At 46.6% G+C, this 9960-nt stretch overlaps 1 protein-coding gene across 1 annotated transcript in view; it reads left to right on the top strand.

Annotated features, from left to right (window-relative positions):
• The window catches only part of odad4 (outer dynein arm docking complex subunit 4), a 16711-nt gene extending 7660 nt beyond the window's left edge, over nucleotides 1–9051 (top strand). The window contains exons 9-11 of the mRNA XM_061904995.1: nucleotides 6423–6619; nucleotides 8636–8736; nucleotides 8804–9051. Of these exons, the coding sequence (XP_061760979.1) occupies nucleotides 6423–6619; nucleotides 8636–8736; nucleotides 8804–8839 (334 nt within the window). The 3' untranslated portion in view covers nucleotides 8840–9051. The remainder of the gene's footprint in view (nucleotides 1–6422; nucleotides 6620–8635; nucleotides 8737–8803) is intronic.
• Nucleotides 9052–9960: the final 909 nt, after the last annotated feature.

Genomic DNA, 9960 nt, shown 5'->3' with positions numbered 1-9960 from the left:
AATGCAACATATCACACAACATTATTTGGCGGTCCAAATACAAACCCCGTTTCCATATGAGTTGGAAAATTATGTTAGATGGAAATATAAACGGAATACAATGATTTGCAAATCCTTTTCAACCCATATTCTATTGTGTGCACTACAAATACAAAATATTTTATGTTCAAACTCATAAAGTTGTTTTTTTTTTGCAAATAATAATTAACTTAGAATTTCATGGCTGCAACACGTGACATAGTAGTTGGGAAAGGGCATGTTCACCACTGTGTTACATCACCTTTTCTTTTAACAACACTCAATAAACGTTTGGGAACTGAGGAAACTAATTGTTGAAGCTTTGAAAGTGGAATATTCTTTCCCATTCTTGTTTTATGTAGAGCTTCAGTGGTTCAACAGTCCGGGGTCTAGACTGCAGGCGGGCCAGGAAAGTATCCGCACTCTTTTTTCACGGAGCCACGCTGTTGTAACACTTGTCTTGCTGAAATAAGCAGGGGCGTCCATGATAACGTTGCATGGATGACAACATATGTTGTTCCAAAACCTGTATGGACCTTTCAGCATTAATGGTGCCTTCACATATGTGTAAGTTACCCATGCCTTGGGCACTAATACACCCCCATACCATCACAGATGCTGGCTTTTGAACTTTGCGCCTATAACAATCCGAATGGTTATTTTCCTCTTTGTTCTGGAGGACGCCACGTCCTCTGTTTCCAAATATAATTTGAAATGTGGACTCGTCTCCTCTCTGAGCTGCAACCTTATCGTGGTAGAGGAGTTTGCGTGTCCCAATGATCCTAGGAGCTATGTTGTCCGGGGGCATAAAGCCCCCTGGTAGGGTCTCCCAAGGCAAACAGGTTCTAGGTGAGGGATCAGACAAAGAGCAGCTCGAAGACCTTTATGAAGAAAAAACATCATGGACCCAGATTTCCCTCGCCCGGACGCGGGTCACCGGGGCCCCCCTCTGGAGCCAGGCCCGGAGGTGGGGCACGATGGCGAGCGCCTGGTGGCCGGGCCTGTTCCCATGGGGCCCGGCCGGGCACAGCCCGAAGAGGCAACGTGGGTCACCCCTCCAATGGGCTCACCACCCATAGCAGGGGCCATAGAGGTCGGGTGCATTGTGAGCTGGGCGACAGCCGAAGGCAGGGCACTTGGCGGTCCGATCCTCGGCTACAGAAGCTAGCTCTTGGGACGTGGAACGTCACGTCACTGGGGGGGAAAGAGCCTGAGCTAGTGCGCGAAGTCGAGAAATTCCGGCTGGATATAGTCGGACTCACCTCGACGCACAGCAAGGGCTCTGGAACCACTTCTCTCGAGAGGGATTGGACCCTCTTCCACTCTGGCGTTGCCGGCAGTGAGAGGCGACGGGCTGGGGTGGCAATTCTTGTTTCCCCCCGGCTCAAAGCCTGTACGTTGGAGTTCAACCCGGTGGACGAAAGGGTAGCCTCCCTCCGCCTTCGGGTGGGGGGACGGGTCCTGACTGTTGTTTGTGCTTATGCACCAAACGGCAGTTCAGAGTACCCACCCTTTTTGGGAACGCTCGAGGGAGTACTGGAAAGTGCTCCCCCGGGTGATTCCCTTGTCCTACTGGGAGACTTCAACGCTCACGTTGGCAACGACAGTGAAACCTGGAGAGGCGTGATTGGGAAGAATGGCCGCCCGGATCTGAACCCGAGTGGTGTTTTGTTATTGGACTTTTGTGCTCGTCACAGTTTGTCCATAACGAACACCATGTTCAAACATAAGGGTGTCCATATGTGCACTTGGCACCAGGACACCCTAGGCCGCAGTTCCATGATCGACTTTGTAGTTGTGTCATCGGATTTGCGGCCTCATGTTTTGGACACTCGGGTGAAGAGAGGGGCGGAGCTTTCCACCGATCACCACCTGGCGGTGAGTTGGCTGCGATGGTGGGGGAGGATGCCGGACAGACCTGGGAGGCCCAAACGCATTGTGAGGGTCTGCTGGGAACGTCTGGCAGAGTCTCCTGTCAGACAAAGTTTCAATTCCCACCTCCGGAAGAACTTTGAACATGTCACGAGGGAGGTGCTGGACATTGAGTCCGAGTGGACCATGTTCCGCACCTCTATTGTCGAGGCGGCAGATCGGAGCTGTGGCCGCAAGGTAGTTGGTGCCTGTCGGGGCGGCAATCCTAAAACCCCTTGGTGGACACCAGCGGTGAGGGATGCCGTCAAGCTGAAGAAGGAGTCCTATCGGGTCCTTTTGGCTCATAGGACTCCGGAGGCAGTGGACAGGTACCGACAGGCCAAGCGGTGTGCAGCTTCAGCGGTCGCGGAGGCAAAAACTCGGACATGGGAAGAGTTCGGGGAAGCCATGGAAAACGACTTCCGGGCGGCTTCGAAGCGATTCTGGACCACCGTCCGCCGCCTCAGGAAGGGGAAACAGTGCACTATCAACACCGTGTATGGTGCGGATGGTGTTCTGCTGACCTCGACTGCGGATGTTGTGAATAGGTGGAAGGAATACTTCGAAGACCTCCTCAATCCCACCAACACGTCTTCCTATGAGGAAGCAGTGCCTGGGGAATCTGTGGTGGACTCTCCTATTTCTGGGGCTGAGGTCGCTGAGGTAGTTAAAAAGCTCCTCGGTGGCAAGGCCCCAGGGGTGGACGAGATCCGCCCGGAGTTCCTTAAGGCTCTGGATGCTGTGGGGCTGTCTTGGTTGACAAGACTTTGCAGCATCGCGTGGACATCGGGGGCGGTACCTCTGGATTGGCAGACCGGGGTGGTGGTTCCTCTCTTTAAGAAGGGGGACCGGAGGGTGTGTTCCAACTATCGTGGGATCACACTCCTCAGCCTTCCCGGTAAGGTTTATTCAGGTGTACTGGAGAGGAGGCTACGTCGGATAGTCGAACCTCGGATTCAGGAGGAACAGTGTGGTTTTCGTCCTGGTCGTGGAACTGTGGACCAGCTCTATACTCTCGGCAGGGTTCTTGAGGGTGCATGGGAGTTTGCCCAACCAGTCTACATGTGCTTTGTGGACTTGGAGAAGGCATTCGACCGTGTCCCTCGGGAAGTCCTGTGGGGAGTGCTCAGAGAGTATGGGGTATCGGACTGTCTGATTGTGGCGGTCCGTTCCCTGTACGATCAGTGCCAGAGCTTGGTCCGCATTGCCGGCAGTAAGTCGAACACATTTCCAGTGAGGGTTGGACTCCGCCAAGGCTGTCCTTTGTCACCCATTCTGTTCATAACTTTTATGGACAGAATTTCAAGGCGCAGTCAAGGCGTTGAGGGGTTCCGGTTTGGTAACCGCAGGATTAGGTCTCTGCTTTTTGCAGATGATGTGGTCCTGATGGCTTCATCAGACCGGGATCTTCAGCTCTCGCTGGATCGGTTCGCAGCCGAGTGTGAAGCGACCGGAATGAGAATCAGCACCTCCAAGTCCGAGTCCATGGTTCTCGCCCGGAAAAGGGTGGAGTGCCATCTCCGGGTTGGGGAGGAGACCCTGCCCCAAGTGGAGGAGTTCAAGTACCTAGGAGTCTTGTTCACGAGTGAGGGAAGAGTGGATCGTGAGATCGACAGGCGGATCGGTGCGGCGTCTTCAGTAATGCGGACGTTGTACCGGTCCGTTGTGGTGAAGAAGGAGCTGAGCCGGAAGGCAAAGCTCTCAATTTACCGGTCGATCTACGTTCCCATCCTCACCTATGGTCATGAGCTTTGGGTCATGACCGAAAGGATAAGATCACGGGTACAAGCGGCCGAAATGAGTTTCCTCCGCCGTGTGGCGGGGCTCTCCCTTAGAGATAGGGTGAGAAGCTCTGCCATCCGGGAGGAACTCAACGTAAAGCCGCTGCTCCTCCTCATCGAGAGGAGCCAGATGAGGTGGTTCGGGCATCTGGTCAGGATGCCACCCGAACGCCTCCCTAGGGAGGTGTTTAGGGCACGTCCAACCGGTAGGAGGCCACGGGGAAGACCCAGGACACGTTGGGAAGACTATGTCTCCCGGCTGGCCTGGGAACGCCTCGGGATCCCCCGGGAAGAGCTAGACAAAGTGGCTGGGGAGAGGGAAGTCTGGGTTTCCCTGCTTAGGCTGTTGCCCCCGCGACCCGACCTCGGATAAGCGGAAGATGATGGATGGATGGATGGATGTGGACTCGTCAGACCACAGAACACCTTTCCACTTTGTATCAGTCCATCTTAGGAGAGCTCGGGCCCAGCCAAGCCGGCGGCGTTTCAAGATATTGTTGATAAATGGGTTTGGCTTTGCATAATAGAGTTTTAACTTGCACTTACAGATGTAGCGACCAACTGTAGTTACTGACAGTGGTTTTATGAAGTGTTCCTGAGCCCATGTGGTGATATTCTTTACACACTGATGTCCGTTTTTGATGCAGTACTGCCTGAGGAATCAAAAGTCCGTAATACGTGCAGTGATTTCTCCAGATTCTCTGAACTTTTTGATGATTTTATGGACCGTAGATGGTAAAATCCCTAAATTCCTTGCAATAGCTCGTTGAGAAGTGTTCTAAAACTGTTTGACAATTTGCTTACAAAGTGGTGACCCTCGCCCCATCCTTGTTCGTGAATTACTTAGCATTTCATGGAATCTGTTTTTATACCCAATCATGGCACCCACCTGTTCCCAATTAGCCTGCACACCTGTGGGATGTTCCAAATAAGTGTTTGATGAGCATTCCTCAACTTTATCAGTATTTATTGCTACCTTTCCCAACTTCTTTGTCACGTGTTGCTGGCATCAAATTCTAAAGTTAATGATCATCTGCAAAAAAACAAAAAAAGTTTATCAGTTTGAACATCAAATATGTTGTCTTTGTAGCATATTCAACTGAATATGGGTTGAAAAGGATTAGCAAATTATGGTATTCCGTTTATATTTACATCTTACACAATTTCCCAACTCATATAGAAACGGGGTTTGTAGATCAAATTGGCATCCATCCATCCATCCATTTTCTACCGCTTATTCCCTTTCGGGGTCGCGGGGGGCGCTGGCGCCTATCTCAGCTACAATCGGGCGGAAGGCGGGGTACACCCTGGACACCTCATCACAGAGCCAACACAGATAGACAGACAACATTCACACTCACATTCACACACTAGGGCCAATTTAGTGTTGCCAATCAACCTATCCCCAGGTGCATGTCTTTGGAAGTGGGAGGAAGCCGGAGTACCCGGAGGGAACCTACGCATTCACGGGGAGAACATGCAAACTCCACACAGAAAGATCCTGAGCCTGGATTTGAACCCAGGACTGCAGGACCTTCGTATTGTGAGGCAGACGCACTAACCCTTCTACCACCGTGAAGCCCGATCAAATTGGCATATCACAAAAAAAGAATGAGCAGGCCACGTAAATGATTCGGCAGGCCGCTTAAAAAAAATGGTGCTGTGGGCCATATAAAATGTGGCAGTAGGCCACATAAAATGGGGTAGCCGGCCGCTTAAAATGGTGCTGTGGGCCATATAAAATGTGGCAGTAGGCCACATAAAATGGGGTAGCCGGCCGCTTAAAATGGTGCTGTGGGCCATATAAAATGTGGCAGTAGGCCACATAAAATGGGGTAGCCGGCCGCTTAAAATGGTGCGGCAGGCCACATCGATTAATGCAGCATGTCACATAAAATGATATGGCGGTCAACATAGATTAAAGTGCCATATCACATTAAATGACATGGTGGTCCACTTTGATTAATGTGGCATATCACAAAAAAGAAGCAGCAGGCCACATAAAATGGTGTGGCAAGCCCTGTAAAATGGTGTGTCGAGCTACATAAAATGTTGCAGCAGGCCACATAAATGGTGCGGCAGGCCCCATCAAATGATGCAGGCCACGTTGATTAAAACGGCATTTCAAATAAAATGACAAGGCGGTCCACATAGATCAAAGTGGCATATCACAAAAAAAGAAGCAACAGGCCACATAAATGACACAGCCAGCCACATAAATGAATTGACGGGACAACATAAAATGGTGCTGCAGGCCGCATAAATGATGCTGAAAGGCATATAAAATGATGTGGCGGGTCTCTTTAAATAATATGGCCTGCCAGATAAATGACTTGGCGGGTCACTTTAAAAACATGAGACAGGATAGGTTTGGCGCCCGGGCCTTGAGTTTGACACCTGTGGACTAGTGCATAAAGAAAACTTCTACATGTGTTTTGAAAGCTCGAGAGGCAGGAAGTAAACACTCACATTGTCACCTTCACACTTAGGGTCTGAGGCTGAGCCAATCAGAGGCCACAATACTAAACAGCATATTCTGATTACTACTGAATACTACTGTAGTATTCATATTTGTAGTTCATTTGGCCATTTTTATGATTGGAAAAGCTAAATTTAGGCCAATAATTCATTGATTATTCTACAAAAAAAACAAAAACATTTTTTGAATCAAGACTTGGCGAAATGTGTTGCATGGTCGTGTCTCCTCCGAAGCTGGGGGAAGAAGATTCCGTTGGTCCAAGGCGATGTGGAGAAGGCGTGGCTGTTCCACGAGATCGGTCGCTGTCACCTGGAGCTGGAAGACCACGAGGAGGCCCGAGACTTTGGCCTGCGTTCGGCTGCTGCGGCCCAGGAAAGCGGCGATGAAAAATGGCAGCTCAACGCTCATGTTTTGGTGGCACAATCAGAAGGTAGACACTTTCCCTTCTACCAGTGTGTTTTCACCATAGCACCGCCCCAGCCCAAAAAATATTTCTTTGTCAGCCGTGGCTTGTTTGGGCCCCAGTTGTAATACACTTTTCCACCACTTGTGGCAGTAATGACAAGATCGAACAAAAATAAAAAACTAGAGAATTTTTTTAAGAGCAAAAATGATGACTAAAGTGGTGAAGCTGTAATTTCATTTTTACTTAAATTTTACTGACAGTTTAATGAAGAAACGTGTAATAATATACAAACACTGTTTCCATATAAACGGAATACAATGATTTGCAAATTATTTTCAAGCCATATTCAGTTGAATATGCTACAAAGACAACATATTTGATTTTCAAACTCATAAACCAATTTTTTTTTACTAATAGTCATTAACTTTAGAATTTGATGCCAGCAACAAGTGACAAAGAAGTTGGGAAATGTGGCAATAAATACTGATAAAGTTGAGGAATGCTCATCAAACACTTATTTGGAACATCCCACAGGTGTGCAGGCTAATTGGGAACAGGTGGGTGCCATGATTGGGTATAAAAACAGCTTCCCAAAAAATGCTCAGTTTTTCACAAGAAAGGATGGGGCGAGGTACACTCCTTTTGTCCACAACTGCGTGAGCAAATAGTCAAACAGTTTAAAACAATGTTTCTCAAAGTGCAATTGCAAGAAATTTAGGGATTTCAACATCTACAGTCCATAATATCATCAAAAGGTTCAGAGAATCTGGAGAAATCACTTCACGTAAGCGGCATGGCCGGAAACCAACATTGAATGACCATGACCTTCGATCCCTCAGACGGCACTGTATCAAAAACCGAGATCAATCTCTAAAGGATATCACCACATGGGCTCAGGAACACTTTAGAAAACCACTGTCACTAAATACAGTTTGTCGCTACATCTGTAAGTGCAAGTTAAAGCTCTACTTGTCACACTAGGACTTGGATTTGTTTTGCTTCTTCCACGCAAAGGATGATTGGCACGAGCCAGACGAGAGTGTGAGTACATTTTGATTTATTTAAACACTATAATACAAAAACAGGAAAACAAAGGGTGCGCACAAGGGCGGATAACAAACTGGACTATACTCAAAACAAAAGCAGCACGATGGTATGACTAAATACAAACGAACAAAAACACTAACTGTGGCACAAAACAAACCAAAAACTTGCACTGAGGCATAAATACAAAAAAACTTACGTGGCATTGTCAAAACAACAAACAGTGTGGCAAGGCATGAAGGTCGACAAGGTAAGGTAGGTAGGATAGCAGGTATCGTAGGTACAGTACAAAGTTGCCAGGACGAGGACAGAAACAGAATAGCTTAAATAATGACTATGATGATGATTAGTAACAGGTGTGAGGGCTGAGGACAGGGGCGTGACTTGAGGGCAAGGTGAAAATCAATGGGTTGGCATGGAGACGAAAACAAACCAGGAAGTGCAAAAACAGAACTGAATGTCCAAAAAACAAAACATAACATGACCAAACATGACAAAAACAAAACATAAACCATAGGTGTGACACTACTATACAAAGCGATAGCCATTTTCCAACAACATCCAGAAACGCTGCCGTTGATGAAGATTTTTTTTTTTTTTATTTGTTATCAATTATTTTCCAAAAATAACACCAGCCAAAACATATAACAAACAAAGGAAAAAACATAACACACAAGACAAAGCAAATGAAATAAGTCCCTTCTTTTGATTATTATTTAATTTTGTAATCAGCCTGGCCTTAACCTTGATAATAATCTTCGTAATAAATAATAAACACATGCCTGCATATCATGGGACAAGGTTTATCCTATTAAACTGCAAGTAGGTTAGATATAATTATTGAATACGACTAAAATTAAGAGTAAGATGACTAATTCAGAGTAAACATTTAGGTGAGCCCTGTAGTGGAAAAGCTATGCCCCGAGGTCAAAAAGGTTAAGAACCCCTGCCTAAAACTGTATAACATATAGATATTAATCATTCTATCTCATGCAGGCAAACTTGGGAACTTTGAGTCGTGCGTGTTACACTACGAGCGAGCTCTGACGCACGCCAAGCTGCAAGAAAACGAGGATGCCGCAGCCGCCATTCAAAAGGTTCCTTCATAATCGCTATTAATTCTACATGGGCATTTCTTTAATTGTCGTATTATTATCATCACAGGCTATTGATGGAACGAAGCAGCACCTGTCAAGATAAGGATATCTTCTGAATGATACATAGACTGATAGAGTTCTGATGCTCATGATATTTGTGAGTGAAGTTATTAATAGGGGAACATTACTTACAATTTACAACACCTTCCCATATTTTCCGTAGAAATGTATGGATGAAAATTTACAGAATGTGCTTTGTTGTTGTGAATTTTGCATTTCGAGCTGTCTGTAAAAATAAAAAGATATGTTAATTAACGATATGTTGAAGGAAATTATCCTGTACAGGCCAAACGTTTGGACACACCTTCTCATTCAATGCATTTTCTTTATTTTCATGACTATTTACATTGTAGATTGTCACTGAAGGCATCAAAACTATGAATGAACACATGTGGAGTTATGTACTTAACACAAAAAATGTTAGAAGTAACTGAAGACATGTTTTATATTCTAATTTCTTCATAATAGCACCCCTTTGCTCTGATTACTGAATTGCACACTCTTGGCATTCTCTCCATGAGCTTCAAGAGGTAGTCACCTAAAATGTTTTTTACTTCACAGGTGTGCTGGAAACTATCATTCTGTATTTGCTTTTTGTTTTAAAGTTAAAAGTTAAAGTACCAATGATAGTCACACGCACACTAGGTGTGGTGGGTTGATCCTCTGCATTTGACCCATCACCCTCCCTGGGAGGTGAGGGGAGCAGTGAGCAGCAGCGGTGGCAGCACCCGGGAGTTGTTTTCGTGTCTTTTGGAGGTGGGAGGAAGCCGTGGCACCCGGAGGGAACCCACACAGTCACGGGGAGAACATGCAAACTCCACACAGAAAGATCCCTAGCCCGGTATTGAACTCAGAACTACTCAGGACCTTCCTATTGTGAGGCACATGCACTAACCCCTGTTCCACTGTGCTGCCCCCACGTAAATCAATTCATGGTAAAATTGGAGGTTATCAATCAAATCTTGGAGAATGATCAAGAGTACAAAAACCCTTAAATTGATATCTTTGTTAAAATCATTTAAAGCAGGGGTCTCAGAGACGCGGCCTGTGGGCCAATTGCGGCCTGCGAGACGTTATTTTGCGGCCCCCACCTTAATATGAAAGTCTAATGTTAGTGGGGCCCGCAAGTTTTATATGAATGGCGCTTGACAGCGTTGTGTTATT

This window comes from Nerophis ophidion, linkage group LG07 (assembly GCF_033978795.1).
Source record: "Nerophis ophidion isolate RoL-2023_Sa linkage group LG07, RoL_Noph_v1.0, whole genome shotgun sequence".
Taxonomy (NCBI): domain Eukaryota; kingdom Metazoa; phylum Chordata; class Actinopteri; order Syngnathiformes; family Syngnathidae; genus Nerophis; species Nerophis ophidion.
The sequence above is the reverse complement of the archived record's forward strand: the minus strand, read 5'-3'. Positions and strand labels throughout refer to the sequence as shown.